This window comes from Xenopus laevis, chromosome 4L (genome assembly GCF_017654675.1).
Source record: "Xenopus laevis strain J_2021 chromosome 4L, Xenopus_laevis_v10.1, whole genome shotgun sequence".
NCBI lineage: Eukaryota > Metazoa > Chordata > Amphibia > Anura > Pipidae > Xenopus > Xenopus laevis.
Window position 1 is genome coordinate 98,344,596 of NC_054377.1, and position 23,688 is coordinate 98,368,283.

Genomic DNA, 23,688 nt, shown 5'->3' on the forward strand with positions numbered 1-23,688 from the left:
ACCTATAGTTCTGCACAATTTAGTATCATCTGCAAAAATAGAAACAGTACTTCCAATGCCCACCTCCAGGTCATTAATAAACAAGTTGAAAAGCAAGGGACCTAGTACAGAGCCCTGCTGTACTCCACTAACAACACTGGTCCAATTAGAAAATGTTCCATTTACCACCACTCTTTGTAGTCAATCTTTTAGCCAGTTCTCTATCCAGGTACAAATACTATGTTCCAGGCCAACATTCCTTAATTTAACCAGTAACTCATGTGTCTCTCCTAGCCCTGTTCTTGGATTCCCCGGTTCTGACTCCTGGCCTGTCCCTTGACTTCACTTGTCTGCCACCTGCTTCAACTCTTTGGCCAGATTCTGGGCTGTGTCTATGCCTGCCACTTTCTACTATTTCAAGTTTGTACATACATTCTGATCACTGTTACTTGTATTCACTTTTCTAAGTTTATTAAAGTTTTTTTCAACATTTATCATGGCTTCTGATTAGTGATGGGCGAATTTGCGCCGTTTCGATTCGCGGAAAAATTCGCGAATTTCGCGCGAAATCGTTTTTGACGCCGGCGCCCGTTTTTCCGACGCCGGCGCCCGTTTTTGGCGCCGGCGCCCGTTTTTGACGCCGGCGTCCGTTTTTCGTAAAAAAATTTTTTTGACGCCGGCGAATTTTTATCGCGAATTTTCGCGGGCGTTTCGCAAATTTATTCGCTCGGCGCGAATCGCGCAAATTTGCCGCGAATTTGCGCCTGGCGAATAAATTCGCCCATCACTACTTCTGATCCCAGTACTACTGTGTATGGTTACACCCTGGGTTACCCAGTCTTTAGGCTCCCAACTTCCTGGTACTCCATGGCATCTCTGTGCGGGGGAAGACATGTCCCCTTAGGGAGTTATTTATTAAACTCAGAACAAGTAATTGTGTTTTGTTTTTGTTTTTTTACTATAAAAGCCAAATTTTTTGTGGAAAAAACCCACAAATTTTTCAGGATTTATTATAACCTGAGGATGGAAAAAGTCTGAATCCGCATATCAGTCAATGGGAGAAGTCCCAAAGATATCTTGATCTGCACTGGGTTTCATGCAATAATCCAAACATTTAGTGGTTTTGGGGCAAGAATCACAAAAAATCTGAGTTTTCGGGGAGGGGGGGGAATCCAAAAAATTTGTATGATTTGGGTTTTTCACGATTTTTTCCCGCAAACGAATTTTTTGGGAAAATGTATTGATAAATAAGGGGAGAAAAACCTGTGCGGAGTCGGCCGGATTATTTTGCAGAAAATAATGAGATAAATTCGGACTTTGATAAATGGGCCTCCCCATGTTTATTACAAAAAGCAAAATTACAGTGGCAACAAAGACTCAATTTCAGAAAAACGAATTTTTGGTTCCAGAGTCAGTACTTCAGAGCATAGATATGGGTGTTACGTTTTCCACTAAAAACACAGAACAGAAATGGTTGTTATTAACAATTATCTTAAATTGTTACTGTTCTCAATTTATTCCCTACAAACTAAAAGTCAGAACGGACAGAAACTGCATTTAATGATGTTAATCATGTTAAAACAAAGTAAAACAGCAATCAGTAGTGATGAGCTAAGTTTTCCCCAAGTTTTGTAGCAAAAATAATGCCCGTATACTCTAATGGATGAAAAAAATTGTTGTGTGTCAAAAATTTGTCTTGCAAGTTGTCATGCGTCAAAAAAATGTTGCCGCCCATAGACTTTTTGGCAAAACCCATCACTAGCAATCAGGAAGGCAAAGATAGGAAATGAGGAATGACTTGCAGCAGAGGCTAAGGCTAACCCCCCAATTTTAAAAGTATATTTGTAATAAAAAGATGCAGTAGAAAAGGCATCCTTCAGTGTTTACAATGGAGGACCCAGAGTTTAAAGCTTAGATGGCTAAGCTGAATCTATTCAGTAGTTGACACAGGATATGATACATAATGGTTTACAAAAAATGAATGAACAAGGCACCAGGGCCACCACATACTTGAATTTATTTATTTTTTCTATTTATGTTCGTTTGGATTTGAGGAATGACTTGCAGCAATGAGGAATGAGGAATGACTTGCAGCAGAGGCTAAGGCTAACCCCCCAATTTTAAAAGTATATTTGTAATAAAAAGATGCAGTAGAAAAGGCATCCTTCAGTGTTTTCAATGGAGGACCCAGAGTTTAAAGCTTAGATGGCTAAGCTGAATCTATTCAGTATTTGACACAGGATATGATACATAATGGTTTACTCAAAATGAATGAACAAGGCACCAGGGCCACCACATACTTGAATTTATTTCTTTTTTCGATTTATGTTCGTTTGGATTTGTCTTCAGTATTGGAATAGGATTCCTTTGTTTTGTTCTTTTTTTATATGTGCTTATAAAGCAGATTGAATTGCTTGACCCACTGCATTTCGGATAGGTAAGGACAATTTCTTTTGAAGAAAACGGCCATTTCTTTACAAACGATTGCTTTTATCTTTGGCATAAGAGGAGTTTGGTTTGACAAATACTATACTAAATTTGCATTCTCAGTTCTAAAATGGGTTGTACCTCCAGTAATTGAGTGATAAGCAATGCTGGTAGTGTTTATTTGTACCTGTAAATAAAACTTAATTTTTGTTATCCAAGAATAGTATGTTTTTGAGCTGCACTGAGAAAATCCAAGCTGAATACTGTATCTCAGTGACCACAACCAGCACTAAATTAAACATGGGTTTTTAAAAAGACCTCACTGAAGCATTTGGCACATACAGATACAACCTACCGTATATACTCGAGTATAAGCCGACCAGAGTATAAGCCGAGGTACCTAATTTTACCTACAAAAACTGGGAAAATGTATTGACTCCAGTATAAGCCTAGGGTGAGAAATGCATTTTAGGACATCTTCAGCAGAACACACTCCTGATCCACAAAAACCATTTAAAAGTAGCCCACAAATAATCGCACTAAACTGAAGTAAAACAATAAGGTTATCAAATCAATTAAATGTCTGGAATTTCGCTATATTAAAAACAGGACATTTTTGCAATGTCCCTGTAAGTTGGGACAGATTGCTATATTTATTTACATATATAAATATATAGATATATTGCTCTCATAGGAGTGAGCACCTAATGTTTGGCACCCCCAAGTGTCTCCAGCCTTTCCTTCTCCTTTAAAGCCTCCATTTTGTGCTAGGAGCTGTGTACCATGTCTACAGTAATTACTGCTGCCCCTGTATGTCAAGTGATGGCTCCATTCACACTGTGTTACACAGCATTTGTTCTCCTGAAGCGTAGCCTTTCGGTTTTGTGTACTGACTCGAGTATAAGCCGAGGTAGAGTTTTTCAGCACATTTTGGGTGCTGAAAAACTTGGCTTATACTCGAGTATATACGGTAATTTGAAAGGATGTTATGCACTTGGTGAATCCCACCATGAGTGTCGGACTGGGATATCTGGAGCCGGCTGTAACTAGTGAATTTAAGGGCCTACAGCCTGTCAAGGCATCCCTTCACCATTGCGTATCCCTGGCAGCTGCAAAACTGTTCTCACTATTCCACATATCCTGGGCAGTCCAAGCCTGCCCACCATTTACTAATAGCTAAACATGTCTAACCCTAAAGTTATTTGGCAGGTACTCTCAAATGAGTGGTCTTCTAAAAAAAAAAGGCATGTAGAGCATTTGTCTCTACAAAAAAAGATCATCTTGCCCTTTACTCGTCTTTTGTGGAAGATTGCTCATTTGAGTGCCTGCTCTACATCTATAAGGTTAGATGGCTGGATCTGCTCCCTTAGTTGAAGACTCAGGGTGGTGTACCTGGGCCTCTTCTCCCATCATGAGTTATTTTATTTACTCGTGGACTCCACTTTGTGTATTTTTTTCAAGAGTGACATGCCTGGTGTATATAAAAAGTGAGAATATGCTGAAATTAAGAACCACACATATACTGTGCCAAATATGTGATGTAAGCATTTCTTACATCTTACATATGGTCTATTTAGTGGCATTGGCTGGGCATCTTGAATTAGAGTATATTAAAGCATTGCTATATTAATATTTAATATGTAGCGAGAAGCTATAAAGTGTTTATACTGTAATTCACACTTTTTTCATAATTAATTATAGCTACTGTGTGTAGCAGCCTTAGATGCCCTTAAGTAAAGAACAGATCTACTTTCTATGTCATCACCTTTCAAATCATATTAGCTCCCGTATTTGCTTAGAATAAAATACACTTTCTATTTTTCCTTCTGCAACTCTAAGTAAAGAAATCATATTAGAAGTACATTCAGACAGAAGGAATTCTGCCACTGTGCACTTTATGTACTACAATAAAACTGCCAATCTACCTTATTGTGCATACTAATTTGCATTAACAATAAAAGCAATACACAGAAATAATTGACAGTTGAATGGATGAAAATAAAGGCTAGCTGTGGATAGAACATATTTAATTCAAGGAGAAAAAGCAAAGTAATTCTGTAAGAAAAATTGTAGTGTTACACATGTGCAGCATCTTCACTAAATGGAAACCCAGAAATGGCACTTCAACGCCAAAACGAAAAGCAATGAAACTATTTGAAAATAATTATTCATCTAACTTTTTAAAGCTCTACATAAGGCTATGATTTAGACTTTTATTTATATGTTGCATTGCTCATTTCCAGTGCTAGAAAATAAAGTGTCCGATTATCCTTCCCAGAAACTAGCAAGTAGTCTGTCATGAGGTATACCAAAAGTTACACTAAAATCTGTAAACTGTATTTTGAGTTATGTGCAGTTCTTGGGCTACAACTATAGCAGAAAGTTGTAAAACATCACTATATGTATGCAAATTGGCTGTAGCTAATTTATCTGCTTCTTTTGTATCAGATTCAGATCAGTGTGAATTGATGACAAAGAACGCATCAATGTGACACATGTCATGAATCATTGTGGTGTCGCCACTGCTAGCAATAAGGATAAGAATGTAGAAAGGAAATTATAGGGAGGATATTTTATTCTTATTTACCTGTACTTTGAACAAGGTCAGGATGAGTCGAGTTATCTCAGGGGTTGTTTAGGGTCCAATTGAAATAACAGATTTTTCTTTTCAAGTGGTAAAGGTTTAACAATTGACTTTAGTTGAATTCTTCATAACTGGATTAATTTGTTCCAGTCATAGTTGAGAAGTAATGTACACTACAGATATAGGATCAGTTATCCTGAAACCCATTCTCCAGAAGCTCAGCATTATGGGAAGGCCATCTCCCATAGACTCCATTTTAATCAAATAATTCATAATTGAGAAAACAATACCTTGTACTGGATCCCAGCAAAGATATACTTAATCCTTATAGGAGGCAAAGCAATCCTGTTGGGTTTAATTAATGTTTAAATGATTTTTTAGTAGACGTGGTATTGAGATACAAATCATGGAAAGATCCCTTATTCAGAAAACCCCAGGTCCCAAGTCTTCTGGATAACAGGTCCCATACTGTATCTGTACCACTCCACAAATAGGAATGGTATGCAGTCAAACACATTATGGTAAACAGACACAGGTATCTTCTTTGATAAATGTAATACACATTTTCTTGTTTGTTAATAATTGAAAAAATGTAAATGAATGTTTACAGTATACTATTGTTTGCAGATATCTGTACGTGTACAGTGGAGCTTTAAATACTGTACATATTTGTGAAAGAAAAGCTTTGAAAAATAAAAATAAAGGTGTTTTTGAATAAAAATGTGTTATATATAAGCTGTGTATAATTTTTAATAGGCCTTCACATTATTATAATGTACTTATGTAACATTTTATAGAGATTAAATATCATTCACATCAGTCGATGCCCCGTGGAGCTTACAGCCTTTGCGTGTAATGCCTTTACATACAGTGGCAAGTTTTATGTAAAGGATTAAACTTCCTTTATCTTTTTGGATTACAGGAGGAAATCCATCAAGGCATGGGAAGAACATACAAACTCCAAGCAGATAGAACCCTGACTGGAATCAAACCTATCACTGCAGAACAGTAATACTAACCACTGTACCACCCCCAGTGCCTTTTATGTGATTCGGATTTCTGTCAATAGATTAGAGGAGTTCCCAGACAAATGATACTACAAGCACGACTTAAATGGCGACATATGAAATAAGTCAGAGCAGTTGTACCTTGCACAAACAAGGAAATCATTAATCATAATAATGTATCTATAGATCTCGGCAAACTTCAGACATTATACAGTATGCCAATGAGGTACTTTTCATATTAAGTCAATTGAATGGGAATGAAATGGTCCTGTTGCTTATTATATGTATAAACGGCAAATCAGCTGACTTTCTCGCAGCTATGAATGTTTAAAGCATTGGGAGACAATTATATATATATATATATATATATATATATATATATATATATATATATATATATATATATATATATATATATATATATATATATATATATATATATATGCAATTTATAACAATGTGAGTGATTGTTCTGGTCAATGAAAGGCTTTTTTTCAATACAATATTTCTAGACTATGCAAATGTTCTTCTGCTCTAAAGACATAACATCCTTGGCATCTCATTATGATGTGTGTGAAATGCAGACCATCTAAATTATAAGCATGGTAGAGAATCTTATTCCATTCAGGCCTCCCTTACCTAATTTCCCTTTCACTGTTTTGTCTCTTTTGCCTGTTCCTTTGGGAATAGAGTGATTGATGGCCTAATCCAATAACTGTATTACACAGCCTCAACCTGGGCTTGTTTCCTTATCATTAACAGTTAGCCTATGGTTAAATTCACAGCTCACTGCTTGGTACAGCCCCAGAGATTTAAGCGTCTGGCCTTTAAAAAATATTTAACATAAAATTGAAATCTTGACAGTACTGAGAATTCAGCTCTGTGTAAATCCTGCCTAATTAATCTGATATACTATACTACAGTACAGTAACACACAGAAAAGATGTAAGCGGCTTCAATATATTTAACAGCTTACGGTACTAGTGTTGAATCCTACATTTACAATTATACATTTATAAAATAAAATCATGTACGCAGGATACAATCCACCCAATGCATACACGCGAGATGTTGTTTTGCCCTATTGATACAGATTTGTTACACAATGGTTGGTGTAAACACATATGCAGTCGTTATTCAGTTGCTTCCAATTCTACTTAATAGGCTGCAGGAAAAACTGGGATAAAAGATTCCTATGGAATGTTACACAAACAAACTTGTTGCCCAGTGAATGAGAAATAAAGATAATTCCAGTACTTATGTGTAAGAAATCCATTATCTCTTATATTAGATATAATACAGTTATGTGATCCATTATCCAGAAAGCTTCAAATTACAGTAAGGCCATCTCCAAAAGACTGCATTTTATTAAATAATTCATATTAAATAGTTTTTTTTAAATTATTTATTTTTCTCTTTAATTAAAAAAAAAAACTACCTTGTACTTTAAAATATAATGCTGTCCAACTTCTGCGGTTCCGAGGGCTGAAATTTTTCTGGTCTAAATGTTGGAGGGCCGATAATGGAAGCCTTTGTTAGCCACTAAAAAACCAAATGGTTGGTGCTCACTGCAGGGATATCATCACTCATATGTGAAAAAAGTTGTTATATGATTAAACACCTTAGGGGCCCCTAACAATAATTTTCAAATGCTAACAAATCCCCCAAAATAATAACAGGCTTGTGTTCCACAGGCAGTTTTTAAAGATTGCGGAAGCCTAATGTGGATATGCGCAGTGGACAGTAAAAGACGCTGAAAAGTCGGAACAAGCAGACAGACTTTTTATATCTGATGGTACATGCGGTTTTTAACGAGAACGTTTGTGAGTGTGATTTTTATTTATTTATTAAACTAATAAAGGCGCTTCTGCACATTTCACTTTATTCTTGCCCAGAAAGGACAAAAGAAGTTTAAGAGAGGAGCAATCGTCAACTACATTCAAAGCTTGAAATGTCTCACGTCTTGTCAGTATAATATACCACTGGGAACAGTGGAGGTGCATCATATTGCGAACAATTTCCTATACTATGTTGGAAAACCTTCTAAATTCTGCAGCACTTGTTACTCCCTAATGCACATTTTGAGGATAATTTGTATCAGCTGTTAGTTATAAACACAGTTTTATAGTGTGGGCTAGATCACAGCACTAAGCTCAATTCCCCCCCCCCTCCTCCACTTTCTAACCTTCTCCCTTTTTTTAGTTTTTTTCTTTTACCTTTTATTTTTTCTTTTTCTTTTATGTGCACGGTTTTTACTTAATCTTTTATTTAATTTTTGTTTTTTTATTTTTATTTTTCATTTTTTTATTTTTCACTGGTTCAAACAACTGTATTTGTAGAAATAATCACGAATTTTGTTTGGAATAATTTTATTCACGGAAATAATCACGAATTTGTTTGGAAATATATTTTTTCACCAATAGTAAAAGTTTGTAGTTGAACTACACAAATAAGCCTTTGATAAGATCACTTAAGGTGCAACAATTAATAATTTGAAATACTGCACTATATATTATTCCATTTTTCTGTTTTGTTTCCCCCTCAAACAACCCACGGGTCTGGACATACAGCAAGAGTTTATGGGAGTTTTAAAAAAAAAACTCACATGAATTCGAAATTCAACCCTTGATAAATGTGCCTCCCCATGTTAAGGTCACATATTCATCAGCAAGTTACGTGATGGTTTGTGCCATAAAATAACAAAACAATATACAAAATAACATTCATGTCTTATATGAGGTTATATATCCAAAAATGATAATCTTCATAAATGCCAATGTACATTTGCAGATTATATAATATAACCCATAAGAAATATTTTTTAGAACAGATTAAGATATAATGCAACAAATTGACACCACACCATGGGGCAGATTCACTAAAGGGCGAAGTGACTGACGCTGGCAAAAATTCACCAGCGTGACGTCATTTCAGCACTTCGCCAATTTACTAAGGTTAGCTGGCGTAAATTCGCCAGATAGATTCTGGCGCAACTTCACACTCTAACGCCAGACGAATTTACGGTCTGGCGAAAGAGCGTTACTACGCAAATTCACTAAGTTTTTTATTTTACTGACCCTTACCTCTATCGCCAGACTTGCCTTCGCCACCTCAGACCAGGCGAAGTGCAATAGAGTAGATATTAGTTCCTCAAAAAAAAGTTTAAAATATTTCTAAGTCCCAAAAAACGCTGGCGGTTTTTCCTATTTAAAGGGTGATAGACTGAAAAAGATTGTAAATTTTTTTTTCGGGTATCTTTCTTCCCCCCTACATTTGCCAACATATGGCACCAAAACTATACTGTGGGCACATGTGTAGGGCATTATAACAACTTTTACATAATTTTATTAAGGTTCCCTGGCCTTGTGTAGTGTAATGTATTTGCTGCAGCATATACGGCCATTATACTTTAACTGCACGCCGTATGCTGATTAGCCAACGCTAGTGTAACTTCGAACTGCTGAGTGTAATTTCACCAGCGTACGGTATCCTGTGCGCAACTTCGGATCTTCGTGAATTGGCATTGTCCAGGCAAATTTACACCTGGTGAAGTGTTGAGATGTGCGCAAAGCCATTGCTGGCGAATTTTCGCCTGTTAGTGAATTTTCCCCCATGTGTCCAGCTATTTTACTAAAATACTTCTAAGATAACCATCACTTGATGGTGTCTGGTAAAAAAAAATTCATTTCTAGGAGTAGTCAATTGATCTGTTTTAGTCATACTGTTTTTAGCACATTATGCATAAGGCTTGATAAATGTAAGTAGTTTTAATGCCGTTACATGTGACATCGCCTTGAATTAAGTAATACACCTCTGACCTTGTGCTGTCACTTAAGGAGGAGGAAACCTCTATGAAGAAGGCAGTTGGGTCCCTGATGAAAAATTATGCATATCATAAAATGCTATTCTGCAAAAGTGTCAACTTTAGAAGGGCTCTTCCACAGACTCTGGAATTGCCATTTACCTTCTGTCTTTGTTACTATGAAGCAGTCAGGAGCAGCACTGACACATTTTGGACAGTTAACTAACTGTCAAAAATCTATTATTAGGGTTCTGATCTTTCACGCATCAAAAACCGATGACACAGTGTCATAGTGTAGAACCATTTTATAGGTAATAATGATTTGTGTAGGAGAAAAGTTTTGAAAAATGCACCCAAAATAAAATATTTGAACAAATCTGGAATATTATTTCTCACAACACAAATGAACTCTCTAATTTTTGCTTGATTTATATTATGTTCAAAAAAGAGAAACTGACATGCAATTGGTTTAGATTTATTACTGGACTTGGTAATAAAATGCAATGTAATGATAAATGTTTTAATTAGGAACTAAGCAAAAGAAAATTGTGTCCACCAAACCTTTCAGCACTCTACCTTAAATCATTTTTTTTTCCTGTTAGGAATTTAGAATTTTTCTTTGTTGTGTTCAGGAATCTAAGCATCTATGCAACGTAAGTGTAAATGTACCATCATGTTTAACAGTTAAGCCAATACTTTAAATCCATAAAATGTTTGCAACTGATCTTTATTTTTTTACTTATAATTATACTTATATAATTATTATACTTGTGTTGTCCTTAAACTGTACAATTTTACATTTACATTGCTATCTGGTTGCTTGTGTCACTGACCATATCAATCAGGCAGTGTGTTGAATGGCAGGCTGTTCGATGAATTGGTTCTGCATAGAAAGATACGTCTTAATCAGAAGGTAAACTCACAATTGTTCCACATTGTTGTGGTCTGGGCAACATAGTTACATTGTTGATGTGGATTGGAAAAAAATACAACTGTCCATCATCTAATATCATACTCTTCAGTGTCTCTCTTAACATCCCTCACCAATATTATTCAGAAAAAAAAGAAGATAGCCGAGAAAGATACAGTATGTAAGGTGCACACCATAAAAAGTACCTTTACCTGGTTGCCCAAGCTTAGTAACAACATAAACGTAACGATGAAGAAGAACAACACTCACAGGATATTCTGAATTGTTATCCAAAGGTGTATTATGTTCAATATTTTGGTCAACCTTAGGGACCTTCCCAAGCATTCTGGATACCAGGTTCTATACCTTTATATATCTGTAAAGGTGGCAGCACCTATAGTTGTGACATTGAATGTTGTGACATTGGCGCACCACGTGATGTCATGCCACAGACCGGCATGAAAATTCAAAATAAAATGACCCCAAAAGACCCAGGTTCAATGCCCTGATATTGGTCTTACTTTAGTGAGTTCCTAGGTGTACTATCATTATTCTACTTGACTGATCCTTGGTTTCCCACCCATTTGTGTTATTCTGACTGAACTGATTTACTGCCTGCCCTCACCTTCTTGCTTGGACTTTGTCCTTTATCTGCTTAAAGGGATACTGTCATGGGAAAAACATTTTTTTTCAAAATGAATCAGTTAATAGTGCTGCTCCAGCAGAATTCTGCACTGAAATACATTTCTCAAAAGAGCAGATTTTTTATATTCAATTTTGAAATCTGACATGGGGCTAGACATATTGTCAATTTCCCAGCTGCCCCAAGTCATGTGACTTGTGCTCTGATAAACTTCAATCACTCTTTACTGCTGTACTGCAAGTTGGAGTGATATCACCCCCCCTCCCTTTTCCCCCCCAGCAGCCAATCAAAAGAACAATGGGAAGGTAACCAGATAGCAGCTCCCTAACACAAGAGAACAACTGCCTGGTAGATCTAAGAACAACACTCAATAGTAAAAGCCCATGTCCCACTGAGACACATTCAGTTACATTGAGAAGGAAAAACAGCAGCCTGCCAGAAAGCATTTCTCTCCTAAAGTGCAGGCACAAGTCACATGACCAGGGGCAACTGGGAAAATTAGAAAATGTCTAGCCCCATGTCAGATTTCAAAATTGAATATAAAAAAATCTGTTTGCTCTTTTGAGAAATGGATTTCAGTGCAGAATTCTGCTGGAGCAGCACTATTAACTGATGTGTTTTGAAACATGTTTTCCGATGACAGGATCCCTTTAACTCTTTGTGTACCATGTATTCAACTTTTCCTGTTAGTCTGCACACCAGTTCCTCCTTGGTCCGACTCCAAATAGGCCCTGACAACATCATCCAAATCCACCTTAAAAATATTAAAGGAATCCCCATAAAACCTCACCAGGCACAACATTCCATTCACAGCAATTTAGCCTTCATGACAATGAAGCATTTAGATGAAAATTAATTTTCTACAAATGGGTGAACACCTTTTCCTTTATTTAGTTGGTTTTGAATAAAAGATTACCAGACACTGACAGATATAAATGTTACTAGCCACAAAACCTAACCAATTCCTTTTCTAATTAAGAAAACCCTAACACAATCTATTTAATGTATAACTAGCATTAATGTCTTTCTGACCGTGTGTCACCTTAAATTTATTAAAGTTACATCTCATTTGCTAGATTGCTGCGCAGTCCCCCAATTTTATAAATGCATTTTACAAACAACCTTCATGGAACCTCTTATATTGTACAATGTTATGATCAGTAAACATAGACAGTACTTACAATGCCAACCTCAAAGTCCCTTATGAATAAATTAAAACCTAATTGGCTAAGGACAAACTCCAGAGTTACTCTGCTCACAACATAGGTCCAACTAGAAAATGTTTAATTTATTATCAATCTTTTAAGCCAATTCCCTATCCAAGAACAAATACTATGTTCAAGGCCAATATTTCATAATTAAATCAGTAACCTTGTGTGCAGTTCTCTATCAAAATCATTGGCACTGTAATTTGGTGAACTAGGCTTCTGTTTTTAGGTTTATCTGGCACAATCTTCTGCACGTTAAATCATGCTGGCACAAACTAAAAATGAGGTAGTTTTAAAACTTTTAATGTCTTATATTGACTCCATAGTTCCATACTAACCATCCATAATAACCTAGCTAAGAACATGCCTTCTTAAATAATGGCACCACATTAATTTACCAATATTTTGACACAATACTAGACATTAAAGTATCATGGATGATTAAGTAAAGTTCTATGGCAACCACAAAACTATTCTCCTTTACTATCTATGCATATATGTATAATTTTATTTATATAGCATGTTTGAGCATGTAGAACAATGCAATACTAGAATAGACAGGGTCAATACAATATGAAAATACAAGTAAAGTATATATTTACATTCACGATTAAGAGCTAAGAGTTGAGGGAAGAGTTTTCTCAGTACCCAAGCATGCACAGCATAAAGTCTTAGGCATCAAATGACCAATCGTCTATTGAATATCAGTTACCAACACTTTGACTTGAATGGGATCTATTAGAAAGGTTTCATTAACTGATTACTAATTGGTATAAACATGAAAATGAATTAATTTAAGCAATCGACACAATTCTGAAATTATATTTTGAAAAACATTACTTTGTTTTACTTTAAGATAACTTACACTTTTCACTTCACTACTAAAGTACTTAAGAGAAACCAAAGTGAGTACCCTGCAGTAGATTTTTTGGTTCGGCCTGTGTATACAGATGCAATTTAGACATTTGTTCATTACTGCGTAAATTGCAAAACATACTGTACCGATAAAATTTAACTAATCTGATTATCTACTTTCCTGTCAATATGGCTGCAAGGCATTCTTTGAAAAGCTGAAAAGGCAGCTTGTGCTACTTTTTTGCTGCAATAAATGGATTAAAAGGCAATTGCCAGTGTAAAGATGTGTTTCTTCCATACAAAGTTGCATAATAATCCCTCACACACAGTTCTAAAAAATGTGTATTTTTTAATTCTGGCTATCACCTCCCCTATGTTCATAAAAAAAATTGTCCAACTCAAAAAGTAAAAGCTGAAGGCCTCAATAGCTAAATTACATTTAAAAAAAAAAGTGGCAGCCACCATGTGCCCCAGTAAAGTATATAGTTCAGCTTAGAGGTTCCACAGCTAGTGAAGGGGTTGTACAACAGATCTACTAATCAGTGTATGTTTAGTGATTCACAGGCTGCAACTTATGTACAGAGACCTTATATGTGAAAAATCCTTTTAATGTAAAATAGAGTAAAGTAATAGATTATGTAAAGGTAATGCAGAGGCTGCTTTAGAAGTTAATTATTTTCATAAATTAAAAATAATGTCCAGACCAATTTCTAGTTACAAAAAAACGTATCAAACAAAAGATGACTTCAATGCGTTTCGAGAATTTTTCACCGTTTCGAAAAACTTTTTCACCCTTCACTATCCTCTAGTGTAACATTTTTGGATTGGGGTGTTACACTGAGGGGGGTGTTATAAAATTGCCAATAGTTTAAGATCAGCATCCAAGAGTAAAAAAATGCCTTAAAGGGCAACTAAATTCGAAAATAGAATAATGCTAGAAATGCTGTATTTTGTATACTAAACAAAAATGTGAACTTACTGCACCAGAAGTAATAAAACTAATAATTTATGCTTTCAAAGTTGGCCACATGGGGTCATCATCTTGTGACTATGTTAAACATCTTTGCAAGGCCAAGACCATGCACATGCTCAGTGTGGTCTGGACTTCAGTTGGGAGGTTAAGCTTAGGAATGTCATAAATTATCAAAATAGCACAACTCAAATAATAACTGCCAGAAGCCGATACAGTAAGACTGATTAACACATTTGCCGGCTGCTCTACAGGGAAAAATACAAAGCTGCTTGAGTTCTGGGAAGTAAGGTGAGGGGGGCCTCCCCCCTGCCGTTTGAAAGTATGATTGTTTCCCTGCAGAGCTGCTAGGGACCGTCTGAAGTTTCCAATCTGCAGTAGTCAGAGCAAGTAAAATGAAGGGGGACTTTCACTGCATACAGTCAGGTTTCTTATGAAAATGGTACACATTGTTTTAATTAAAGTATATTGGAGATAGATTTCTTTTTCATTAAAGAAAGTAAAAATGGGATTTAATTTTTTGACTTTACATCCCCTTTAATCAATTAACATTGCATATATGTCTCTTAGTATTAAATAAATATGCTGCTGTGCTAAATATGTGCTTTATATAACTGTTCATCTATTGGTTTTCATGGTTACAGGAACTTTTGTTAAAATTCAAACCATTTAGCAATGTCATTATGTCTCCGTCATTGCTTCCTGAAAAGTCAATGTAATGTAGGAATAGTATTCCTAATTACAAGTAAAGTTCACGAAATGCAACATTGGTGTCAATTTTCCACTGTTGTTTATAGGGTAAAACTATACCTTATACTAAACAGAAGAACTAGTCAGTGTAATTGAAACTAAACAACAAATGCTGCACATGTGGCAACCGCCTAAACAAATCAAAATGGTTAAATATTAACTTTGCAAAAGGTATTCCACATTTAAAAGTAAACTCTTTTGCCATCAAACATTATTACTTTGTTTTTGGCTTTTTAGTGACCAATTATAGATGATTAGATATTTGTTTATGTAATTATGGTGGTTATGATAATTGCGGATAGATTATTTTATTCTTGCTTTTTACCAAACTTATATCAGGAGACTTATATTTAGTTAACAATTAGACAATTTATATTTAAAAAGTTTAAATAGTAAGCTATGATGACACAAAAAAATGCTTTTTACAATCTTACAAGTAACTCTGTTATAGCCTGTTTAAAATACATAATGATATATTTTCAGGAAGAAACATCTTTAAATGGTGGAGGTCACAGTATGACCCGTTCTCAGTGACCTTATTCTTGTAACATACTGCTGTGTTCTACTATTAACGAAAGGCCAACATCAGAATTTTCACACTCAATATGCTCCATCTGTCACAATCATTAGAAACAGACTGGCCAAATCTGAGCTTTGAGAATTCAGTCTTTTAAGTGACATGTCATCCAAGCTTCTAACATGTACCCCCTGAGGTTTCAACAGACTTTAAGAAAGAGTTCTGAGCAGAAAGGGCACAACCTACCAGACACTCCACCATATGTGGTCCTACTCCCACTTCCAACTGCAGGCCAAGGTGTTGCATCTGCTTTAAGTCCCATCAGACCTGAAACTGTATTTGTTGCAGTAACCCCATCTGCACCACCTATAAAACAGAGCTTGATTTAACTTTTTCCTCACAGATATAAACAGTAAGGAACACATTATCAGACAAAATCATTTTTTAATGGGTATGCAGCACATTCTTTTCCTATTTCCTTAGAGCAAAGTCAAATAGCATAATATTATAATAGTTTAATACACTTAATACATTTTAAAAATATAAAGGAATGAAACTTGAAATGCATTGTGCGGGGGTACAATGGAATGTATGAATATTCATTAGGAAAAGGTCAGTCTTTTATAAAGTTACTGTAACATACAGTACACTTCTAAAGATATTTGTCTGCACCCTCATGTCGTTGGGAGAGATGTTAAAACGTATTTGCAGTTGACCGAAGATATCCAATGTGTGAAATATAAGTATATGATATATAGTGCGTCATAATCATTCTTTAACTTCATACATTGCACATCTTGGACCAACCCAAGTTAATCTAGCTATTTTAAAAAGCTTAAAATTAAGCTCTTGATACAAACATGTTATGGACAAGGGTAACTTTGTGACATTTTTGTTTTGTTAATTATTTGTCTACATAATAGATTTAGGACTAATATAGTGCAGTAGAGAACCCACACTATGCTGTGGACCAATCAGCAGCAATAAGTGCCAAATAAGAGAAAATTAACCAATAATAAAATAAAGTGTTTACGGTTCTCAATAATTCATTTGCTTCAACTAATTAAGTGCTTACTATTAATTAAAATATTAATTACATAATGGATATAAATAAGTGATATCATTTTAAACACAGTTGAGTTCATAAATTGTTCAATGGTTAAAACAAAATTTCAGAATTTCAGGTAAAGAGGCTGGTATGGAGACAACATGGGCCTATAAAGCGAGATATGTCCTGTGGTGACTGAAATATAATAATCTGTCTCAATCGTGACTGTTACTTGTATTGGGTATGGCTACAGCAGGGGTGATCTCATCAAATGACACAACAATAAGGTCAGAGTTATTGTGTGACAATTGCAATCACTACTTTGTGTGTATGTGTAGAGTTCCTGGCTTGTCAACTACTTAATTAATTGTTTTTTAACAATGTGAATAAAATGAATTATTGAGAAACCTACACACATTATTTTATTATTGGTTAATATTAGTCTACCTACAGTATATGGATTCTTGTGATGCAAAATAACTCAGTTCCAGAATCCACAGTTGAACTCTTCTACCGTTTAGCCTACTTTTAAGGACTGTTTTTGATGGAATATAGTTCTGTCAGTTCTTTTGAAGAAAGTATACTGTTGAGTTCTGTACTCTAAATACAAAAAAGGCTTTGAGTAACAATGCCCTAATCATAGTTTTGGTGCAGTGTCTAACTAACTGCATGAAGGATAAGCTAGCTGCTTGAATTTGCTCAACCATGTACCTTAATAGCAGGAGCTCAGCCTAAAGTGAAATTTTATTATTGCATTTTAAAGAAGTATAAGAAAATATACATGCATGCCATATTAGTGAAGTGCCGATATGTAAAAGTAATTTAATATGCTATTCCATAATCATGGTTAGTGATGGGTGAATAAATTTGTTAGGCTAGAATTCGCTGTGAACTTTGCCAGCGTATAAATTTGCGAAACTGCGGAGAAAATTCGCCAGTGAAAAATCTGCAACTTCGAAAAAATTTGCCCGTGCATCAGGATAGTAGCGCTCATAAAAATTGTTATGCCACAAAATTATTCAGACACCCATTGACTTTAATGCATTAGGACAAAATAGACGCACATACAAAGTCGCGGGCGACGAAATAGGCCGACATCAAAATAATTTTGACGCCCACTGACTGTAATGCGTTTCACGAATTTTTCGCCGTTTTGTGAATTTTGCTGGAAATTCAAAAAATTTGCCGCGAAGCAGGACAAAATTCACCCATCACTAATCCTGGCATTTAGACCTCATGTGAAGTTGATATTTAATTTATATGTCTTCAATTTTCTCTTTTTCCACAGCAGAAAATGTTGGGATAACTATTAATATAAAACAATAGAAATCTTAGTTGTGGTTCAAAAAAAACAACCCAGATAATTATACCGTATCAACCTTGCACTGAGCAATCTCTTCTTAATATTTTGTATATAATTAAAAATACATTTGACCTTTATACCACTGACACAACACAGAGAATGACTGATGGGACACAGCAAAAGAACATTATTTTGAACGAGGTTACATATGGAGGGAACATGACTCTAGTTCTCTGAACTGCCAGGTGCAGTGATCATTCACAGCATGATAATCACTCCCTTCAGGATCTCTCTCAATTGTTTATAGTGGATGAGAGCTCACCTAGAACAAGCCACAGCTTCGGATATTGTGCTGGGAATGGATCAGTGTTTAAACCATCAGACTAACTCTGGAGGTCTTCGGTTTATTTCCAGGTAATAATTTATTTGTAGCTGCATATCAGGCACATAGATTATGCGCATAGATTATAGCTGAACAAGTATGTTTGCATATCTGTTTAGCAACAGTGAAGCATAGCATATATAAAAATACACTGTATAAAGCGATAATATTACTTCGTCATTTTTAAGATTCCTTTGCAGTAATGCATTCTGAATGATAGAGCTGAAGTCTGGGTTTTAAAAGTTGGAGTTCACTTTAAGATGAACTTTTAGTATAATGTACACAGCAATATATGGACACTTTGCAGTAAGTTTTAATTTTTGAGTATTTGTATTTTCTGAAATACTAATTTTTTTTGGTCTGCAACTGTTAGGCTTAAAGGAAAACTATACCCCCAAATTGAATACTTAAGCAACAGATAGTTTATATCAAATTGAATGACATATTAAAGAATCTTACCAAACTGGAATATATATTTACATAAATATTGCCCTTTTACATCTCTTGCCTTGAACCACCATTTCGTGACTCTATCTGTAATAGAGACCTACATTGTTTGGGGGGTATAGTTTTCCTTTAAAAAATAAAATAGGGGTTGCTAGGGCTTAATTACCCTACCGACCAAGCACTAATTTGGAAATAGAAATAGAAAAAGAATAACAGAGGGTGAAAAAGAAAGTTATGAAAAAAAAAGACAAGTGACATTAAAAATGGAACCGTTGCCGTCAATCTGTTTTTTGTTTTTTTTTTACTTTGCTTTGGTCAGTAATACTGCAAAACAAATTTTCAGTTGTAGGCTAGATATAGGTAGAGAAGGGACACAAAGAGGCCGATTTATCAAAATGTGAGTTTAGAGCTTAATAAATAAAAACTCACCCACATGCTATTCATTCCTATGGGATTTTTAGAAGTGTACTCATCAATGGGTGAAAGTTAGAACTCGCCATTTGATAAATATGGTTCTAAAAATTCCATAGGTATGAACAGAATATGGGTGAGTTTTTATTTATTAAGCTCTAAACTCACATTTTAATACAAAATAAATAAGACATTAAAACGTTTCTTAGAATAGATCTGTCTATAACATACTACAATACGATTTAAAGGTGAATTTGCTATTTAAAATTTAAATAAACATTTAATAAATATAGAAATATTTCATTTAATGTACCATAGATGATAATTAGAGGGAGGAAGAAAGTATTTGAACAAATTACAAAGTATATTTCCTACACTTAGGGGCTGATTTTATCAAATGCTGAATGTTTTGTACTTTTTCAAGTTCAAATATTCCCATTTATGATAAACATTAAATGATTCATGAATTTTTGTCAAAGTCACAAAAACAAATAGGCATTTTTTTTTTTTTTTTTTATGAAAAAGCTTCTTACAGTTATATGAACAGGTGAAAACCTATCTCACTTGCAAGTCTTCACCTAAGCAAGATGAAAAGTCATGGAGCGTTTGTCAAACTGCAGGAAAAATTATTTGATATCCAAGTTTTTTTTGACTCATGGAAAAATGCACAAAAGAATAAGGGGAAATTGATTTTTACACATACAACTTGAATGTTTTTTGACTGTTGATGAAAGAACGAATAAAGGATTTTTTTTTTTACAATCTTCCTTGATGTAAGCATGGAGAAAAAAAATATATACTGTATCTAGAATGTATCATTTGGACTATGCATATTTGAGATTTAGTTATGCATTGCACTTTTTTATTTACCTTCCTGTGCAGCCATTGCAATTTTCACAACATCTGTGACATTTGGGGTCAGCTTTGCAAAGAATGGAATTTTGACAGCTTGTCTAACCCAGCGGCAGATGTTTCGTACCAGCTCTGGATCCTGTACAAATAAACCACAATAAAATAAACAGTTAAGCTAGGAAATTGTCTAATGAAAGCACAGGACAAAAGAATAAAAATCTTAATTTGACTACTATTTTTGTTATTACCTCACAAAAAGTTTAATCCACAAAAATTATTGCATAATAAGACTTTCACAATCTAAACCACTACAAAAAACAATTGTTCCCAATGTTTTTCTGCTTTTGTTAATATGGAGGTTTTTTTTTAGTTATAGTATTTTTTGTTTATTTAAAAACACTGACCCATAATAAATCTGCCTCTGATTATCTAATAATTATTATTGACATTATTATTATTTATAGACAACTTATATTCCACAGTGCTCTACAATAAATAGCTGATATAAAATGTTACAAGGGCCCTGCCCGAAGAGCTTACAATCTAAGAATGTTATTATAGGTTTGGGATCTGTTATAATGGAAAGCTACTACTAGAAAAAATAAAAACATAAAAAGAAAAGCAATAGGACAGTTTTGTGGTTAACATGAATATATACTACAAGTTAAAGTTTTATTACAGAGAAAAAAGCAAGTCTTTAAAATAATAAGAATTATTTGCTCAATTAGGCCATGGCATTTCCATATTTTTAAACATCTGGATCATAGGTTTCCATAGAATATATCTCATAATATATGTACATTCTGCTCTGTGAAAATGGTTCTATTCCTGTGTTCCCTTGGTAACTCTTAAGGCTCCCATACACAGGCCGATAAAAGCTGTTAACAGAGTCAGCAACTTATTGGCCCGTGTGTGGGGCCATTCAACGGGTTTCCCCGATCGATATCTGGCCGAAAGTCGGGCAGATCTCGATCTGGCAGGTTAAAAAATCCTGTTGGATCGCGGCCGGATTTGTGCGTGTATGCAGTCCAGTGATCCGAAAGCCCATATCAGATGCATTATGATCCAACCATTGGGCCCTAGGGCCCACGATCGGATCAGCCCGATATTGCCTACTTCAATGTGTAGAGCATCTTTCTAAGTCTATGGCCACCTTTAGCAGTGTTTAGGAACAGATTTATCAAAATGTGAGGTTAGAGCTTATGCCATAAATACTCACCTACCTTCTATTCAGTGCTATGGCTTTTTTAGAATTGTATTTATGTATTTGGGTGAAAGTTCAACAACTGATAAATACAATATGGTAAATGAAAAGAAAGTGCGTGATTTATTCTGTGATGAGCTCTAATCTAATCTTTTGATATAATAAGTGTTTCTATTTAGGGGTAAACTACATGGGAGCTTTTGTAATGCTTTGACAGATCACATGCTACAAGTTGAATGAGGTTGCATAGGTCAAAATATAATGGGACTGATATAAAAATCTAAAGTGTACACTACTTAAAAGATTTGCCATTCTGACACACCTGTTGAAAGAGAATACTGCATGCATCCAGCAAGATAAAATCTGATGGTGTCTGTTGGATGTACAATAGATACATGAACAAAACATACCTTCTGGCTTATATTACAGCAGTGGGGGTCAGATTTAGTAGAGTTCCACAAAATCTCATGCCACTGCGTGATGTTTCATGACAAGTTTTCATCAGACTTCATCTGACCCCAAAAAAGTTGTTTAAAATTTCCTGTGTAGTTTAGAATATACCCCATTAAGATGGGGTATATGCTACAACATCTTCTTTTTAAAACAATAGATATTAAGTAGTGATGGATTTTTTTTCGAAAAACGGACGCCGGCGTCAAAAGCGCCGTTTCGCGAATTTTTCGCCGTTTCACGAATTTCGCGCGAAATTCGCAAATTTTTCGGTGAAGCGAAACGGCGCAAATTCGCCCATCACTAAAATTAAGAGGTAGATTCATCAAGGTTTGAATTTAGAGATCATGGGAGTTTGTAAAAACTCCGATAAACTCCCATGAAGTTGAAGTTTTGAAAAAAAAACAACCAATCGAAATTAATCAAAAAATTTACAATTTTCAAACTCGGGTAAATGGTATTGACCCGCAAACTCGAATCTAATTAAAAAAATCAGATTTTCAGAAAGGCTGCAGACAACTCCAAATTGATCCCAGGATGTCCCCCATAGGCTAAAACAGTAATTCGTCAGGTTTAAGGTGGCGAATAGTCGAATTTGAATTCTTAAAGAAAATCTAATTTTAATATTTTTTAAAAACTCGAATCGAATTTTAACTATTCCCTTGTTGAATTTCATTTCCATTTCGAATTTTCACTTCAACCCTTGATAAATCTGCCCCTAAATTTATACTGTGCACTGATGATATAGTATCCTGTATGTAGTATGGTTTTATATGACTGCTAATCAAACCAAAGGCCTAGGACAAAAAATTTAAAAAAGGAACTACTTTGCAGACAGACAAAGGGTATATTTAAAAAAAAGCTATTCGTTTGTGACTGCTAATAGGGCCCATACAATATCCACATGCTGCAGTGATACACCCTACATTGCAGCTTGATGCAGCTTAAATCTTTGCAAATTATCAATTAGCCACAGAACAAAATATTGACATGTAATATCTTTATTAAGCAGAGAGTTCATTTAGATAATTAAAATTATAAGCAACCTGCAGCATTCATCTAAGGTAATTTCTATCTAGCCATGCAGTAGCAAGATTTCAAATACAGATGGAGCAATGTTTATTTTCTCATTTGGCTCATTGGGACCAGAAATTATATTGTGCCTTTAGTTAAATGTTCCCCTTTTTAGTGTAAGAAATACAAAAACAATAGGCTAAAAGTATGTTCAGCATAAGCCCTATTCATTGAACCAACGTTGAAAAGGGGAGTTTACTATTCCTTTAAATGACACATTACTATTTTTTACTTATAGACCCTGTGATTGAGAGAGAGGTGGGGAGATAATTTTTGGAGCTAAATTAGAATTAATGAAAAAAACGAATTTGCGAATCCAGTAATTGCCTGGGATTCCAGGACTGGCATCCAAATGGGCAATGATGCACTGGTATCTAGAGGTTTCTTAATACAATCTTAGAAGCACTATAGCTGGGCAGGCATGACACTTGTCAAAAAATTAACAAAACAATGTTCCATATAGCGAGGCTAAATACAATTCAAGAACCTGGCATTTGAGTTGTGCAGCTGTCATAAATGTCCCATGTGTGGCCAGCTGGTGTTGGCAGAAATAATGGCACAGACAAAAGATTAAGGCACAAGGGACATCCAAGATTGGCAGCTACATGAAAGAAACATGATGAAGAAAGAATTTTAATTCATTAGTTTTGTGACCATGCAGCCTTTTGAAAATATTTAATAAGTGTCCACTAGTGTATGAAAGCAATTTTTGGTTTGTTAGTACAGTCGAATGCCATAGTTCAAACTGAACTAGACAGAAGTATTTATATGCCAAAAATAAATATTTTCTATGTTATATGTAGAGCCAATATGAGTAGCAATTTGCATTACTGGCTTTTAAGCAGGTAGATATCTATATTTAACA

At 35.0% G+C, this 23,688-nt stretch overlaps 1 protein-coding gene across 1 annotated transcript in view; it reads right to left on the reverse strand.

The window, feature by feature from the left end:
- The window catches only part of dpyd.L (dihydropyrimidine dehydrogenase L homeolog), a 404,384-nt gene that overhangs the window by 88,471 nt on the left and 292,225 nt on the right, over nt 1-23,688 (reverse strand). Inside the window, exons 17-18 of the mRNA XM_041590529.1 lie at nt 20,114-20,234; nt 15,899-16,018 (exon numbers count right to left, since the gene is read on the reverse strand). Of these exons, the coding sequence (XP_041446463.1) occupies nt 15,899-16,018; nt 20,114-20,234 (241 nt within the window). The remainder of the gene's footprint in view (nt 1-15,898; nt 16,019-20,113; nt 20,235-23,688) is intronic.